This window comes from Rhea pennata, chromosome 18, assembly GCF_028389875.1.
Source record: "Rhea pennata isolate bPtePen1 chromosome 18, bPtePen1.pri, whole genome shotgun sequence".
Lineage (NCBI taxonomy): Eukaryota > Metazoa > Chordata > Aves > Rheiformes > Rheidae > Rhea > Rhea pennata.
The window spans coordinates 4,661,242-4,679,346 of record NC_084680.1 but is presented as its reverse complement, the minus strand read 5'-3'; the positions used below and the strand labels follow the sequence as shown (position 1 = coordinate 4,679,346).

The 18,105-nt window shown below is 44.9% G+C and overlaps 1 protein-coding gene across 1 annotated transcript in view; it reads right to left on the bottom strand.

Moving 5' to 3' along the window:
- Positions 1-18,105, bottom strand: part of CACNA1B (calcium voltage-gated channel subunit alpha1 B) — a 306,587-nt gene that overhangs the window by 188,118 nt on the left and 100,364 nt on the right. The window contains exons 4-7 of the mRNA XM_062591211.1: positions 8,593-8,684; positions 6,734-6,886; positions 6,104-6,106; positions 1,400-1,587 (exon numbers count right to left, since the gene is read on the bottom strand). Of these exons, the coding sequence (XP_062447195.1) occupies positions 1,400-1,587; positions 6,104-6,106; positions 6,734-6,886; positions 8,593-8,684 (436 nt within the window). The remainder of the gene's footprint in view (positions 1-1,399; positions 1,588-6,103; positions 6,107-6,733; positions 6,887-8,592; positions 8,685-18,105) is intronic.

Genomic DNA, 18,105 nt, shown 5'->3' with positions numbered 1-18,105 from the left:
TATGCACATGCTCCCCTGCACAGGAAGCAACACAGCCCTCCCAAGCCTCGGAATGCCTGCGGCACTTTTAGCCATCGTAAGTGACATAATTCGTGGCCTTTTGCTCTGCTCAGGACAACTCACAACAGGGAGCTTGGCACAACACTATCCCAAGCCCGTGGCCCGGGTGCTGCAGGACATACCGCAGTACCTCCTTGGCTGCAGTGCAGTCATGCATTCCTAATCATCGTCATTCCTAACGTGAGCTGGAACACGTTCTCATCTGCACACCCTGTACTTGAGTCCTTCACTACTATGAAAAAAGGAAGTACAAAAATGTCTGGAGCATCCTCCAGACCTGAACTGTACCACTTTACACACACTGTGGAGCAGACAAAGATCTAAGCAAAGTATGAACCTGTGAAGAACAGGTCTATAGCACATACATGGGCCTCTTATGACTCCCAAAGAGCAGGTGTCCACAGGTTGCAAGAAAATCTGATACAAATGCTAGGAACTAGCTGCAGAGCTCTATTCGCAGACTGTTTATTTAAATCATCCAGAAAGAAGGCAAGGTTTAGATACTTGCCTCTCAAGACAAGATTCTTCAAACAGGCAGGTATAAAATGCAAACACAAAGTGTGTTACTGTCTGAAAGATGATGTAGTCTTTCTGTTGCTATCAGTTGGGTGGGGGTGCCCTACTCTTTGGGGGATTGAAATGAAAAGATTGATTAAAAGGTTTTGAGCTTGAGTGGCTGTAAAAGTGATGGTCTGAGTTGGCAGGAGGCACAGCTAGCAAAGACCCTTATGAGGAATTCAGCATGGTGTAGCTCCTCTACTGGCGGTGGAGTCAGGCTAGATATGAAGGCGACTGACAAGACTTTGTGAAATCGTATTGGAATTGCCAATACAAGTAGTGAATTTCAGTGCAGAAATCTAGTTGACATTGTTCACTGATGCAGATTACAATACATATCACAAAGGCTAGACCCTGTCCATAAAGAAAACCTCTACATACGCACTATCATTGGTTTTGCCACCCCTTTTTTATACAATTTGCTAAGTTTTCTATGGGACATCCTGCAAGCACGCTCCCATTCACACATTCATCCTATAGGAGAGCATACCAGCACTTTGGAGTGATACACGCCAATCTCTTGTCATGACAACACCATGTTGACACAAGACATCGTATTGCTGGTAAACGAGCCTGAGCCTCAAACCATAGCCTCAAAGGCCCTTGCAGGACCTGCAGAACAACCCTAAAGAAAATGGGAACAATCTTCCTAAAAAAGCAAGGTCAGGTGCTACTTAGTAGAAAAAACACCAAGAAATTGACATTATTCCAGTGCCACCATTCCCAAACTAACAATTCATGCACCACCCCAGAAGTGCCACAGCCCCATCAGTGGACTCACATTGTAGAGGATGTCGGTCCATCCCTCCATGGTGATGCACTGGAAGACTGTGAGCACAGCAAACAGGATATTGTCAAAGTTGGTGATACCATAGTTGGGTCCTTGCCAATATTCCCTGCAGGTGGTCCCACTCTCACATTGCCTGGCAGGAGGCTCCTCTCCACAAGGAAAATCTCCCACCTCTTCACCTGCAGAGGAGAACAGCAGGGAGAAAAAGGTACTGACCAATTGTTTAAGCAGGCTTGTGCCACTGTACGCTCCTCATACCACCACCAGCATCTGATTTGCACTGCAGGTTTCTTTATGCCATTTTGGACAGGTAAAAGAACATTATGCCTATGTAATCATTTATACACCATTGTGGTGTTAAAGGGGGCTTAAGGACAGGGTGGAGCAGAGCCCTCCCTGAAGAGCCCACAGTTTACCATCAGCCACGGTATTTGGCTACTTCAAAAATGATCAACACCACAATAAAACAGTGCAGTAAAATAAAAGTGAGGCCTTAAGAATGCTGCATACATAAAAAGATACCGTGACCCAATGATACACCCTCATGTAGCATAGCTTAATGCTAAATATTCAAGCTATAACATTAAAGCAAAAGAGTCCACTGCTGGCATAAGCAAGAGCTGCTTGTGGATAGCCCCAAAATTCTCCATGTCCAGATTTTAGGCCACAGATGCATGAGGAGCCTCTGGCTTCATCACAAGGTAGAACTCTTGCAGCAGGCAGCTGAGGATACTGAAAGCTTCAGCCCAGAAAAGGAAGTACTGTACTGCGTAGGTCCATGTAGCACGGGAAACATCCCGCAGCCTGTCCTGGGGTAAAGACGACCACAACAAAAAACACCCAACAGCACCCAACAGCAACTGCCCTGCTCGTTCTGCACAGCTGCTGCCAAGGGGAGTAGGACTTCTCTGCAATGCTGTAACAAGTTTTGTCCAGACCCAGGGAAGGCAAACAAGAAGGGATCTGTTGAGGTCAAGGACCACATGGGACAGGACAGAAGGGTGGCCAGAATCTTTCAAGGCCAGATCAGAGGTAGTTACTCAGATCTGTGACTGACCTCAGTTTGGTCAGTTCACAGCAATGTCAAAGTCTGCCAGTTTTACTGCCTCAGCACAGAAAATATGACCTCTCTTCAGATTAAGAACCAAAAGCTCTCCTTCCTCCGTTCCAAGAGAAGGACACATCGGAGCCATATTCTTCCTCTTTTTTGTTGCTCGTTGCAACCCTTCAGAGACATTATGAGCACCAACAGAGAGCAGTTTGAAAAATAAAGGGCTGGATTTTCAAAGCAAATAAATAACTAGGCAATATTCTTGTTTGCACAGAGATGCAATCCTGGAAATATTAAAGGGATTTAAAAGTGACATGACATTATGGTAACTGAGCGCCAAACTCCACAAAAATTACACAGAGAAAAGCCTGCACGAGGACAGCAGGACTTGTCAATGTGGCTCCAGGTATGTCATCAGTGTGCATGTGTGCATGTATATCTTTGACCTTTTCCTGTTGACTCAACACTTAGTGCACAGCATCTCTCTCAGACTCCCAAATGGGCAACCACAGGCTTAGTGAGGCAAGCCTGCAAAAAGAAAATAGCAGATATGGCTCTTGAGGATTATATGTGAGGGTACCTTAAAAAAAAAAAAAAAAAAAAAAAAAAAAAGTTCGATTTTCTCTCTGATATTTGGCCTTTTGTCAGTAGGTAATGCTTTGCAAGTGCAACATCTACTGTGAAGAGGGGAGAAGGGGGATTTGTTTGGTTTTTTTATTAGAGTATGGAACTGGTGCCTACTCCCAAGAGAGAAGATAAGGAGGATGCACAGAGAGGAAATCAAGTCATGCATCTCCTGGGAAATGCACAATAATTTTACCCACTTTTCATCAAAAGCAGCAAAGGTTTCCACTAGCTCAAAACAGTCTGTTAGGCTGAGAGGAAAAGGTCTTTAATGAACCTTTTTCCATAGTTTGATCCCCAACATCCCTCTCTGTTGCAGTTTATGATTGACCTAGGCAGGACTACTGGATTAGCAACATTTGCTGTTGACACTTCTATTTGGTTCCCTCTATGATGAGCTGAAATAGTTGTTGGTATCTCCCTTTTGGCTCTTGGATCCAGTAAAAATCGCAGGATTCTGTTCACTTTAGAGATTTAAAATAAAGACAAGCCGAAGCATCTTCACCACCAACTTGCTACCCTTTGACAGAGTCATCTTTTTAACAAGGTTCACATTTCCACACTTGAGTCAGTGCTTGGAGCTCGTGGTATCAGGTCTGGGTTTGTTAATGCACCTCTTTCGAGATGATGAGCACTTAGCTTTTAAAAGGCTCGGCTGATTAGATTGCGGGATGCTTCACTGCTCCTCTCACAAGGGATTCCAGCTCCAGGAAACCTCACCACTCTGCCTTTCCAGAAACACCACCATCCCGTTTCCTGGGAAGCAGGTGGAATTGATCTCTATAATTCATCTGACAATGAGCACATCAGCCTTGAGAAAAGAGCAAGATAGTGTCTGTAAGCACAGGCTCCTTCCCACGTGATCCAAGAGCAGATTCAGAGAGGTGAGACCTACCACGCCAGAACTGGCCCTGCTCCCCTCCCACTGAGATGCCAGGTGCTGTGATGTAAAGATATGCAACACATGCACAACATTTTTTGGCTGCACTCTCAATTCCTAGCTGGTGGCCACCCAGCAAGCAGTAGTCACTTACACACGACATTACACGTGACAAAAATCTGTTCTTAGTCCTCAACTTGGCACACAGATCTCTTAGTCATCATGATGTCAGAGAGAGTTGTCTGCAGAGAATGCAAACAGGACTGTACTTGTACTTGTTTTTTTTTTTTGTTTGTTTGTTTGTTTGTTTGTTTTTTTAACACCTTTTAAGTTAACTAGTTTCTGGAAGAAGGAAAAAATAAAATAATAATAAAAAAGAAAATTTAAACCCAACACTTCTCTTTAGTCTACTGGTTAGCACCAGCCCTGTGGTGAATGAGCCTCAGAGCTTGGTGGCAGCCTGCAGCCACTAGCTGCAAACTAGGGATGCCAACTGTTACCCATCTCATTCTGAGTTTACAATTTGATAGATCTGAAAATGCTCTTCAAAAATGCAAAACTCTTGATTGCTTTCTCACTGACATCTCAGTAAGAAATCTTCCTCTTCCTGCATAGCAACATCATCACCATTATTATTATTGCAACTGCTGCAATAGCCTGAACAGTGGGCTGAGACCTGTCCTGCTAGGCACTGAATACACACTGAGCAAAAAGACTCTTCCTTTCCTACAAATTCAGTACAAAAATTTTGTTTCTTCCACAAATCACTATATTTTGCTCACAAGCAGTCTCAGAACACCTGGTTGTCATTTACAAGTTGTGCTGTTTTGTTTATTTTACAGAGTAACATAAGAAAGAAAACAATTTCATCCTGCTTTTGCAAAACTCTCTGTAAATTTAATACATTAAACTATATTAAACTATTTCCACATTGCTCTTTGTTAAAAAGCACAGTGAAAGATGCCCAGAGATTTGGCTAGGGTGTTCTTTCATTACAATTTGAATACATCTAAATAAATCAATATGAAGCCCTATTAGTGATAATCACTGAAAATACAAGACTGTGCTTTAAAGGCACTCAATTGTACCTTAAATTGCAATCTTCTGGAGACAGGAACAATATTTCCATCTGTGGGTAGCCCAAATAACCAACACATATTAGCAATACTACAATAGGAATATTAAAAAATTATATGGAAAAGAAATAGCTTTAAAAAAAAAATTAAATGAGTTCTGAGCCAGGGACAAGCAGCTGGCTTTCACATGACAGCTGGTTCCCTAGCTGAGGGTCTTTGGGCACTACTATTCTCCACCTCTGTCTTCTGGGGTTTATCACTCATTCCCAGGCGGACACCTGTCATTTACTCTGCAGTGTACAATTTCCAATTTCCTAGCTGCAACGTCTCTTGTGGAGACTGCCAGGTTTTATCCTGATCTTTCATCGGGGCTGTTATTAGCACCCAGCAAGGGCTCTCTGCTGAACCGCCTAGCCGCGCTGCCGGCGCGGCACGCAGCGGCAGGGCTCCCGGGACGGCAGACGCACCGAGGCTTTGGCATGCCCGCGTGCCTCGTGGGGCCGGGCAGTGCTCCACGGCCCCATTTCGGAGCCTGAGGGTATTTGGTCTTGCACCTCTGGCACTTTTCATACCTCTCCATGGGCCTCTCATTCCCTTGCAGAAGCTAGAGAGCCCATTTAAAGGACATTTTTATCCTTTCTCCATCTGAAGACTCTTTGTCTTTCATCCATTCACGGTCTTTTTTTCTTCTTTCTCTTTTTTCGACTGCTCTCAGACTTTCCAACCTTATTATATCACACTGATATAATCTCTCTCATCCATAATGTCTCTCTTACCCATGCAACTTGCTCGAGAAACCTTACAAGGAAATTAATTCAGTCAGCAGCTGTTCATAGAGCCTAAAACTACTGAAAATGAAAATGGACCAATCAAAACAAGCAAAATAAATCACCCTTACAATTAGCTGGAACCATGGGAATTTGCTTCTGCATTTCTAATATGAAAAAAGATACTCCCATGCCAGAAGGCCCTAAGCATCTTCATCTCACTGAGTCAAAGATGTCATAATGGTGTAAAAGGAAGAGGAGGATCTGTCCCAGCGTGCATGTGACAGAGAGAACAACAGTCTGTTAACTCTTAGAGAAGGTGGATAAAGAGGGAGAGAATAGAGAGGTGTCAAAGAGGAAAAGCAACAAGAGAGCAGAGTGCAAAGAAGGATCTGATAGCAATTCAAAGCATGTAGGAAAGTTAAAAAAATGCAGAGGGCAGAAGAAATGAGGAAGAAGATTAAAAACAAAGCATCAAGAACAGAAAGAAGAAATAAAAGAAGACTTCAGAGATATTGGTTAGACACTAATGAAACTGAAAAAAATAGCATTAGGATTACTACAGAGTCATGAAGGAGAGGAAATGGAGAAAACTGAACCCAAGAGGCCGTACTGACATGCACTAGCAGGGACCTGGGCCCTCCACAGCCATGACCTGCCCACCACTTTAGAGGTAAAGCACAGTTATAATCAAGCTGCTATTTTTCCAGGAGGCCACTGGGACACAGGATCGGCACACGCTTACAGCAATTCTTTTCAAGCCACAAAGATGCACGTTTGGTGCCCTGGAGTCAAACCTCTCACCCCTACCAGGCACGTGGGCACCAATACCTGCGGCCTGACAGGCCTGGAAGCGTCCAGATGGCATGATGGGCACTGCAAGCATCGCAACAGCATGCCATGATCAGAGCAAAGCCCAAGCCTCACCTGTCTCGTTGGAGAAGCAGGTTTTGTGAAACTTCCCCATGTAAAACTCCAGCCCAATGATGGCAAACATGACGATGGCGAAGAAGAGAAGCAGCCCGATCTGAAGCAAGGGCACCATCGCCTTCATGATGGACTTGAGGACAACCTGCAAGCCTGTGGGGACAAGGAAAAACACGCCATTAGTGAGAGAAGGAAAACAAGAGCCTGGGGGGCTACCACCAGTATAGTTAGGCTCTAGTGTGGTCCTCCCTTTCTCCTGAGGGGGCAAGGACAGCTGAGCCAGGGACAAGCACTGTCCTCTCACCACCAGGAAGAGCCTCTCCAAGAATGCATGAGGCAGCAGCAACTGCTCCGAGGCGGATGGAAACAGGAAGGGAGGAGAAGCCCAACGCCACCTAAATCAGACTCGAAGCAGTACTCCAGCAGCGGTTGGGGGGCAGGGACCGCTTTGGGGGGCCCTTCGCCTCAGTGACCCTCGAGGGCCATGGAGGACCCACGTTGGGGCCAGGATGGCCCGAGGGGCCGCGGCCACAGAAGGGGGTAGTGCCCCGACTCGCGATGACCGAGCCAAGGGACAGCCCGAGTGCTTTGTGCAAGGGCTTAGACAATTAAGTCCTCCTGTTCCTCAAGCCCACCCAACTGATGGGAACTTTGTGGCGCTAAATTAAGGCAAGTGGGACTCCTTGGCTTGCAGCTGGTTTTCCCCAACAGTCACCTGCAGGAGCAATATTTTTTATTGGAACAACTGGCACACTTGGAGGAAACAACCTTTCAGGCACACAAGCCCCTCCCGAGCTTCTCTTATGAAAAAATACTACTACATCCTCAAGCCTAACATATCTCAGGTCCTCAGACTGTCACTGCTGCAGCACTGTATTGCCTTGCCTGGGCAAGCAGCCCCTGAAAACAGGTAGCAGCATCTGCTTGGGACTGTGCATGAGAGACCCAGCTTGTAAAATAGCACCTGCCCCTTCTCCAAGCCTAGCCAAGGACCTGGCCGACTTGAGGAAACTGGGACATTAGCCCGGCCCATGAAAGGGTCTCTGGAGCCTTGATGCTGTCGGCACAAAGCCGGGCCCCTCGCAGGACCTCTGCTCACGTTTCCAACAGGGCTACCTGGCCACTGCTGGGTTACTGCAGAAGAAGAGCTGTGTGTCCTACCCAGGAGAGAAGCAGTGTCCAATTACCAGCTCTTGCTGGAGGCAAAAAAATCGCTTCGTAGAACATGCAGAAATGAAACACACTCCTAGCAGTCATCTCCTACTAGCGGGCAGACCAGTAGGCAAACAGTGACAAATTAAAAGGTAGTAAGCCATGCTGTTGTTGTGACCTTGATGGCTTCAGGGCATAAGCAAGGTATGGTCCTGCTCTTCATCAGAGTACTCAGACCCTTCACGTTAGCATGTAGAACATAGCAAGTTGAGAACGTGAGACCAATTTTTTATCTGTTTCTTCCCTTAGTTTCACTCCAATCTGGTGGCATAGAAGGGGAAAAATCCCCAATGCAAAATGCTCAGCTGGTAAAAACAGAAATTCCAAGCTCAGTGCTGGGGGCCTGAATGCAGCAACATTTTGGTCTCAGGCCCTCATATCTCAGAAAACCAAATCAACTCCATAGGTAAAGGAGTGCCAGGACAACTCCCCTGCCACTCACCTGCAAAAATGCACTTTAATTTAGGGTCACTATCAGCTGGCTATGCACAAAATGGGATGACAGAAAATCAGGACCTAGCAAAGACCAGCAGCCACAGACTACAAAAACACAGATGAAGAACAAATTGCTCAGAAAAAGCCCCCCAACAACTCCAAAGCTATAGAGCAACCTTGGCTAATGAAGACAGCATTATAATTGCACTCACTTGGGATTCCCGACACAAGCTTCAGGGGTCGTAACACTCGGACAGCTCGCAGAGTCCGCAGGTCAAAATCAGTCCCAGCAGTTGCTAGAATCCTAATTAAAGAGGCAAGAAAGAGAGAGAGAAATGAGATTGAACATAAATTCCTGTTTCTAAAGCATGGATTAACGTTGCGTAAAACCAACAAATTCAGGCTGCTTCAAACTTTTTACCTATCATTACATTGCAAATCATGTCCCCTGAAAACAAACAATTCACACGTTCCTCTAGAGCTGCTGAGTCTTGCTTATATGATAAGAAAATCCTCAATATCTGCTGGCATAATGAGGACATTTACATAGCGAGTAGGCCCGGTGCTGGCCCTTAAAGAGCAGCACCCTGTACTTCACGCAATACATGCACCATTTTCCAAGGAGGACACATTGAGAGGGAAATAAATTCCCCTAGTTATGCAATAAATTGTCTACCAGAGCCTCTCCCTATAGTAAAATTAGAGGCCCCTCAAATACTGACGTCTGGTGCTTCCTAAAATCTGAAGCAGTTTCTGGTTATATCGTTTACTCTGTGTGTACAAAATCAAGTTTCATTCAGAGCATCTTACTCAATTACACCCAGAGAACAGGGTGCAAGCAATTCCTCTAATACACTTCAGCAACTCTTAATAAAGAAATACAGCTCCCAAACCAGAACAGTTCTTAAAAACTAAAAATGCTCTACACAGAAAATGAAATGGCTTCACCTTTTCAGGGCACAGTAAAGGAAGAAACATTGCCAGAGTGTCCACAAGCCTTCAAGGACGCAAAATCCTTAAGTGAGAAATCTGCGAGGCACACAGTACCCCACAGAAGGCACGGCAACACTTTGTTCATTAATTACTGTGGCCATTCCTTGGTTGTTTCAACAAAAATATTATTGATTTGGAATAGTACTCCTCTAACACAAGCCAACTACGTCGTTAGTCCAGAGCAAAAACTCTTTCACAGCTCCACACTGATTGCTCAATTTGAAGTGATTTTCATTTCCTTTTGGTGAGATTTTTTCCCCAGGTTATTTTAAGGTGGAAGGTGCCAAGCAGCCAGCATAGCAATGAGATCAAGCACCCAATTACCGGATAATGAGTGTGCATGGAGCCTCCACTTTGTTAAACAAACCTGCTGTCCAGCAGGGCCCAACCTTGGTAGCCACATAACCAGACCATAATCTCACACTTTCACAAATCTTCCTGAGAAGTAGCACAGCAGAGGGACTTGGAAACCAAGTTTAAAAGACATTAAGCGAGATTCGAGAGATGTTATAAAAGAGAAGTGGAAGAGCTCTCCTCTAGACTGACGGGACACTTGGAAAGAGGCTTCCAGACTTCAGGCAACAAAACCTGGGACAGTCGCCCATGGATTAAGCACTCGCGCACGGTACATTCAGCGTGCCACAAGGCTGCAGCGTAGAGGTGCTCCGACAGGCACGGATCAGCTGCAGCGTGCACACGTGATGTATCCATTCCTGCCCAGGAGCCATTTTTCAGACTGCCTGATAATGTGCTGCTGAATATTCAGGAAAGTAGCTAGCTGCCACGAATATACAAGAGAAGCAAAGTATGGTCTGTTTTTCAGATGAGACGTAAGTTTTATTATGTAGTATGTATTATGCAGGGCGTCTGACGTACTCAACTCTGGAAGATGCGGACACACAGAGAGCTCTTACATCGTGCCTACACTGCGATAAAAAATGCTATCCATGACTTACTGACTGATTTAACGTTGCGGCCAAGTGTGGGCCAGAAGAGCGGTATCAGCAGTACTATGCGGAAAGGGCCAGACTCAATCAGCAGGAGGTGCTGGAGGTTAGGAAAAAAAACATGCTGAGATGTTGGATGGCAATAGAGGCAGCAGTTAGCCAGGACCTGAGGAATCAAGTATATTCTATAGGACACCTGTTCCCACATTTCCATGACCAGAAAATTTGCATTATATCAGCTCTATTGATGTAGTCTGAGCACAAGCAACAGAAGATAATTTAAACCAAGAACTGTCACACACAGACTTCTAATTTAATCTTCCATATCCATGCCAATGATTTCACTCCTTTCCTCCCTCCCCTTCATCGCCACAACTTAATTGCTCACTTATAAACCTCGGTAGCCTGGGAACAGCACACACTTCAAGACAAAAGGTAATCTTAAACGTCCACCTCAGATGTTCCTACCAAAGGCGCAATCAGTCTCCAGTGAGTTAAGATGGATTCGTGCTGTCATTAGGCAGAGCCCTGGCTCCCAGTTCAAGCTGAGAGGAAGGTTTGCTAATATGCTCATCATTTTGTTTCTAAACTGAGGGGGGGGAAAATGGGGGTGAATAGGGGACCATCAGTCCAAGGGTGCCAGTCGGTGCTCTGATGGCTGTGGTGAGTCCTCCAGGGGAGGTCTTCATTCCAGTGCTACGTTTAAACTAGGTTTGATGCTAAGAATAGTCTGCTCAAGCAATGGCAAGCATCTCTAGCCAAGAACCCGAATCATTTATCAACTCCAACATTACCAATACTGTGATCCCTGAGCTAATTTATGTAGGACACCCTAGAGTACATCGTGTCCTGTAGCTGATGAGCTGGTCTGTGGCTCGTACACAACTAGCAGTCTGACTGCATGAATTGTCCATGCCCATATGGCCATCTTCTGCTGTGCTGTCGGTGTTAGGTCTGCCTATGAATCAGCCACTCTTGAAAATCTGAAAATCCCCAGACAGATTTTACCTCCAGAGAAAAAAAATACATAGCTGCATCCTAAATAAAGCTGATTTTGGTGCAAGAAACAGAACAAAGAGAAGAGGTTTGTAGGTCTAGAAATTCACATTTGAGACTTGCAGGTAAATGAGCCACCTCTGTGGAAGACTCCAGCACTGGGTGAGAAAACCCAGGTGGGCATTTAACCTCATGCCATACTTTTCCTGCACTAGTTTAAGTGCGTGACTGGGTGCTGGACCCCGGCACACACTGCATGCACCCAACAAAGCAGCTCAGCAAGGGGAAGCCATGCCAAACCAATGCTAACATACTGCTGCTGCATGAACCCTTCCCCTAAACTGCTCACGAACTTATGTGCAGAAGAGCACCAATGCCCCACGGAGGGAAGGCTGTAATCAACTTCATGGCATTTGCTTAAGTGCTATCTTTCTATTTTACTTCCCCCCACACACACTCTCCTGTACTCCAGCTGAAAACTGCCAGAACCCATTGCTGTAACAAGAAGGAAAGGATTATTAAAAATAAGGGAAGAAGGAGGCTGAAGAAGTTAGAAAACAAGCATGAAAATCCTGCAGAAGCTTTCCGGTATGCACATCAAATACCTGAGAACAGAGAGCAAGTGACTGAAGAGTCAACACCAGAAGCAGAAATCAGCAGAGAAAAGTTAAAAAAAAAAAAAAAAAAAAAAAAAAAGGAGGAGAGGAGACCCCGAAGAAGAAACGGTTTGGATCTTCAGCCTTCTTCGTTTCCTAATGGGGTGTGCAAAAATGTGGAGATTTGGTAGGCTTAAATCTAAGGATCTAGGCCTTAGAAGCTGTTTCCTGCTAACGCACCGGTGTTCGGGACCACTGTACTCTTACTTTTTTTTTTTAGCTTGAATAAAGATTGCTTTCTGCACTACCACCTCTGCTGTAAGCTCTTTGACTGACATGTGTTGCCAGAGACAGAGGCCAAATTTGTAACAATTGCTTAGTATCTTCTGTTCAGACAAAGCTTGGAATCAGTTATAAAAATAGCTTATTTGTATAGGTATAAAAGAAAGTAAAGAATGAAAGTCTAACAATTAATTAACAAGCCATTTTTTTTTTAATGTATTTTAATGTACTGGTTCAGCAAGACACACATTGTCATACAATGCTGCATATTTTAGAGCTACCTGTTAAATGCATCTCCTTACTGAAAAGTTGATCAAAGAGAGTCACAAGAAAATACCTCAAAATTCATTCAAGCTTAGCTCCTGATCTCTAAATCCTGCAGCCTGGAGCTGGGCAAAGCTAATCCTGCTTCTCAAAATCATTTGAACCTTGTCTTCTTCCTACTTTCACTGCCTTTTAGTGGATTTATTTTGTCTTTTCCAACAGATCTCTTGGGTAACAGATGACAAAGGCTTTTTCTGTTCTCTCCAGAGGCGGGCAGAGGAGGGGGAAGGAGGAACACAAGCATGGGAGACTTTGAGTTAAGAGCCAGCAATAAATGATCACAGAAAAGGGACTTTCTGAACATGTTTATGCTTAAAGGGAACAACAACACTTTGGGTCCAGCTGCGACAAAGAGCAATCAGGGAGGGCTGCAGTCAGCAAACACACATCTGCAGATGATGGAGCAAGTTTTCCGCCCAGCCTCCTAGCACCGCTGTTAATAAATCACAACAGAGATGACATGAGACAGAGGAAAGAACTGTAACTAGCTGCAAGTCCAGCGGCTTCAGGGTGTCTGCTTGTGAGCAGGTAATGTAAAGCTACAGTGAAAAGTAGCGAGACTAATAACTAATTATTAACACTACCAAACAGATCTCTTTGCGGGGTAACACTGGTGCCGGGGTAGCTTTTGTTCAGGGAAAAATCTCTGGCATAAATCATAGGCATTTTTAACTTAACCTTTTTATTTATCGTAAACTCCAGTCCTAGAAAATAAGTGGGAACAGATAGCACACAGGATTTTTCAGAGACCTTAGCCCAAATACCTGTTTCTAAGAACTGAATGAATCTGAGAGTGATTCTCTTGGGTGGGATTAAGAGAGAGACAAAATACCCATGAGACAGCTTTCCTCAAAAAAATGACAAGAATAGCTAACAGCACAGCATATGTCTTATGAAAAGAAGTAGCAGACACCACACCCCATAGCACTTTCTTACCTACAGATTCAGTCCCACCTTACACAAATGTTTTGGCAGTAATGACCCCAAAATCCCCAACAGAAGCTGGACCACAGGGCACTGAAATAAATCCCTCCAATTTACCGAACTAGACTTTGGGCTCAGGCTGCTCACCATTTCTCAAGCCCCAGTGACCTCCCCTTTGAAATGGAAACCTATGGGAGAACTGAGAGTTGCGTGGCATCTGCTGAAGCCGGCTGATGTATTAATTAGGCATATGCAGGCTGTCCGCTCAGCTTGTGACTCACTGGTGAGCCGCTCCCGACAGCTGTCGGTTGTAGTAGTTTGTCATAAATATTTGCAGACTGATTTAAAGATGTTTCCCCAGACTACGGGCAGTTGTCCTGATCGTCGTCCCTGTTTGCACTGCTTGCTACCTGTGATCATCTCCCACATGCACCTTTCTGATTCCTCCACTGCTGCCCAGGGTGCAGAGAAAGAGTCGCCCTGCCAGGAGAGTTGTGGCTGCAAGCAGGATCACTCGCCGTGGGGCTTCCTATAGCTGGGGACTCAGCTTGAGAACCCACAAAGTTCTCCCCTGGTCTGATGCCATCACGGGACCACTTTGAAATTTTACACTAAAAATTAAACGGAAAAAAGGTGTTTATTTCGAAATGAAAGATACTGTGGAATTGTTTCATTTCTTTCCAAAAAGGCCTGGGTTTTGAAATATAAAATACATTTTAAATAGTAAATCTTTGAACTTTGTATATTAAAGTGGTTTTTCTTCAAAAATGCATGCAGATCTTCAGAAATTGAAAAAAATACATATATTCTCCACACACACATGCCTTTGGGGGCGAGGGGAGTGAAGGGGGGCCTTTTCTCCAGACAGTGTTTGCCCTGGGAGGCTGCTCTGACTGCTGCTTTCCTGGATAACTGAAACATTTGAGCACAAAAAGAGCAAATGGCCCATTTCAGGGTTCAGAAATACCAAACAGTTTAAAATAACCAACAGTCTAGCCACACACATAGCGAGCCTTTGAATTAATGATCCTTATTTGGAAACACAAGCTGCACTAATGTCTATCCTGCACAATAAATTACTCGAGACTGACTCAGACCTCAGCCCACTATCAGCAGATTCTTGGACTATTTTTCTCATACGCTGTAGTAACAATTTTCAATGGAACTGGCCTTATTTAGGGACAGAATCTAGCCAAATGGCCGTCGTTTGGATTTCTGATTTTGACCTCTACCTAGCCAAAAGGAGTTAATTTCTATCGAAGCACTACGAGGAAGGCCATTTGTGCACGCATACGTTAACCACTCCAGGGTGGGAAACACACGCTCATGTGCAATACCCGCCACTCCAGAAAGAGCTACAAAACAAGCATTTCTGGGTGCCAGGAAAATTAACATGTGCTTCATCCACATGAAAAAGAAATCTAGTAAGATTGATCTAAATTAGTTGTACAACTTATAGGTGCTGGATAAGTTTATTGCACAGCAGATCTGACTTATCTCATGCTGTACTGCAGGGGTATAGTGCTGTCAGCTTCGGTGGCACAGTCCTGGGTTACGGTAGCAAACAGGAGAGCTTTGAGGGCTCCTACCTTGTTGGTCCATAACAAACCCTACTGCGCCAGATTTCACAACGTGCACACTGCTATGCTTATCCATCAGCCAGCTATCCTCTCTCCAAAAGGGGCAGATGCCTGCAATTTTGGAGAAAGCTGAAACATCTCCTGAGCTGAACAGCAGTGTCTGCCCTGAGCACCCATGTAGCACCTTCTTCCACAGCCCTCACAGGGGTCTTCCTTGGGATTTAACATCCCCAGCTGCAATGCAAGTCAAAATGAGTATTTTTAACCTTTCTAATTCCAGAGTGAACACTGAAGACATTGCTCAGTCACACACGGTCGCCCTAGTCTGGCTGACTTTCTCGCTTGAGACTCAAGGGCCCATCTGAAGGCAGGTCAGCAGAGGCAACCGGCCAAGGACTGCTCGTAAGCCAATCTGTCAGCTGCGGGCAGCCACCTTATCCAGTCCAGTGAGGCTGACTTGTGTCTGAACTGCAGTGGCATTGCTGTCAGTCCCAGGCCCTTGCTCTCCCAGCTGCAGCACAAATCTGCATGCAAGTACTGACTAGAGCTATTGGAAAGATGCCTTTTTCTACTCAATTCGATTTCATGGCATGTAAGCTTTATCTTGACTACCAAAGACACACAGTCGACACCAGGTCTGAGCTGATAAGTAGATCTGACATGCTAATTGCACTGCTTAATTTATGGTGTTGCCAGGTTCATCTGTTGGCTTCATCCCTCCACATCAGTGACTTTCCCACTAGCTGTCCTTAGTCCCTCTCATATTAAAGGACCCAGCTTGCTGGATCTCTTCCTCTCCCTTGGATGACCAGCACCAAATTTAAGCATCCAAGTGGATACCCACACATTATCTCTAAACCTATTCCTTCAAAGCACATCTACAGCATTACATATAGGGTTTCAATCCTTTAACACCATCCTAACCAGAGCAAGACAGACTGATCTGCTTGCTCAGATTAACATATTTGTCCCTAAGCTGACTGTATCCTTCAAAACAGCCTCCCTGCAGTGAAAGATAATCAGCTCTTTAGCTATAAGATGAAGAGAACAGAGAGAAAAATAAAACATCCCTGGAAGAATAATGGTATTCAACAGTAAGGGGCTGCTCTGCTTCAGGGGCTTAGACAGCCAATTCATTCCTTCTTCTACCACATACCAAAACAGTGCGTTTCCAAGCTCTTTGTACTGAATTTGCCACCACCTTTCAGCTTACAAGGCGCTGACTCGGACATATAGTGCAAACCCTCTCCTCTCTGTATCACAGAAATGCTCCAGAGTCCCAGGAAGAGGGACAGCAAAGCGACAAAAAAAGCTCCTCCAAAAAATCACCCGCAACCCAGTCTCCTGACTAATTCCTGAAACAGACTCCAGGGAGAAGATAGGAAAAAGAGAATCTATACACAATTCTCCACTACAGCGAGACTCACAGCAACCAAGCGGCATACTACTTTTAAATAAAACAAATGAACTTTTACAGAGCGCAGAAAGCTGAGGGTTTGGCTTCTACCCAGGATGAAAGAACTCATTCTGGTGCAACTAAGCAATTGTTCAAACAGGTCCTTGGTGCTTTAGATAGGAGGATACCACATACCCCCTGCGTAGTAGAAAAGAAGGCTCATTCGCGATAAACCAGGACAGCTGGCAGGAAAATGCATGTGCCCAAAAGATTTTACTGAGCTCACACTGGGAAAACTGAGCACAGAGGAGTTAAAAAGCCATTCCGCATTTCACTGTGGCTGGAAACTAGGTCATACCTTGAGTCTCGCCACATTAGCATTACGACAGCTGATCTCTGTCCTTGGAAATGGGCATCTGAGAATTTTGCTCTTGGCATCAGAGGATGTGGAGAGCTGGAGCTGGGAGTACAAAGCACTTTCCTGGAGCTGCTTGGTGTCTCACATCTCACCCTACGGTTTCCTGTGTATGTACAAGCAATGGAGGATTTTAGCCCTGTGGCAGGCAAGATAATTAAAGAGGAGGAGGGTATTCCAGGCATTTTTAAGGGGAAAAAAGTGAGACAGTAAAGAAACATCATTTGGGATTTTTGATTCATTTGTCAAATTCTAAAATGAAATATTCTGACTTCTAATATGCTTCTTTTCTAGCAAAAGCAATTCAAGTCAAATCTGCAAATGCTTTTGACTAAACTGCTAAGACTGCTGTTTTCCAGAAAGATACAAATCCGCAAACAGTGTATATGAAACATGTCACTGAAACTAAATGCATGAAACGTTTCATTGCTCTGCCAGAGTGATGGGATCAGCGTGACACTGGTCTCTACTAACTGGCAGTTCAAAATATGGCAAAGGGCACAGGGCAGCAGGTACATGCAGGAGGGTTGTGCTTTTTCAATTAGATGGGATAGTAGGGCAGCATAGATCCTGCAGGAGGTAAGAGGCCTGGGACGCTAAAAATGTATTTCATCCATCCTGCCTGACACCTTGGGAGCGGTGATAGAATCTGTCTTATTTGGAACCAGAATCATATCACCCTCTGCACTGGCCAGTCCCCAGAATTCATGAGTTGAGCAGGAAACATGGTCAAAACCAAACTGCACTGCTGTTAAAAAAGAGTTCAAAGCAGAGCCCGGCCTTCCTATCTGTAGCTTTTGACTGGTGTTGCTGGAGCTGGCAGGAGAAGGTGGGGAGCAGAAGTCAATAAGAGGCAGGTGCAAAGGAGGAAGAAAAATCTGGGGCAATACTGGGAACACCAGTCAGGATGGAAAGGAAATTTCTTGTTAGCTTACTTCCTTCTGGCCTTTTTGCTTTTCAGGCTTTTCTTTTCCAAAGATCCACCATGTAAGCCATTGCTCTAGTTTCTAGAGAGAGTGGCTTGACTTTCTCTGAATCCATCCGCTTCACCTTCTTACTGCCAGGAATTGCCACCTCCCTAAACAGATCTACTTCCTATCACAAAGTCCCAGGAAACGGTACAAGGAACTGACCATTCTTTAATGCTCTTTAGGGCAAGAGCCATCTTCCTCTTCTCTGACCTGGCATGGTGAGGGGTCCTTCCCATGACTGAACCTCTAATTGCTGTTAGTATTAAATACTAACACACCACTTTGCCACTGCATCACTGAA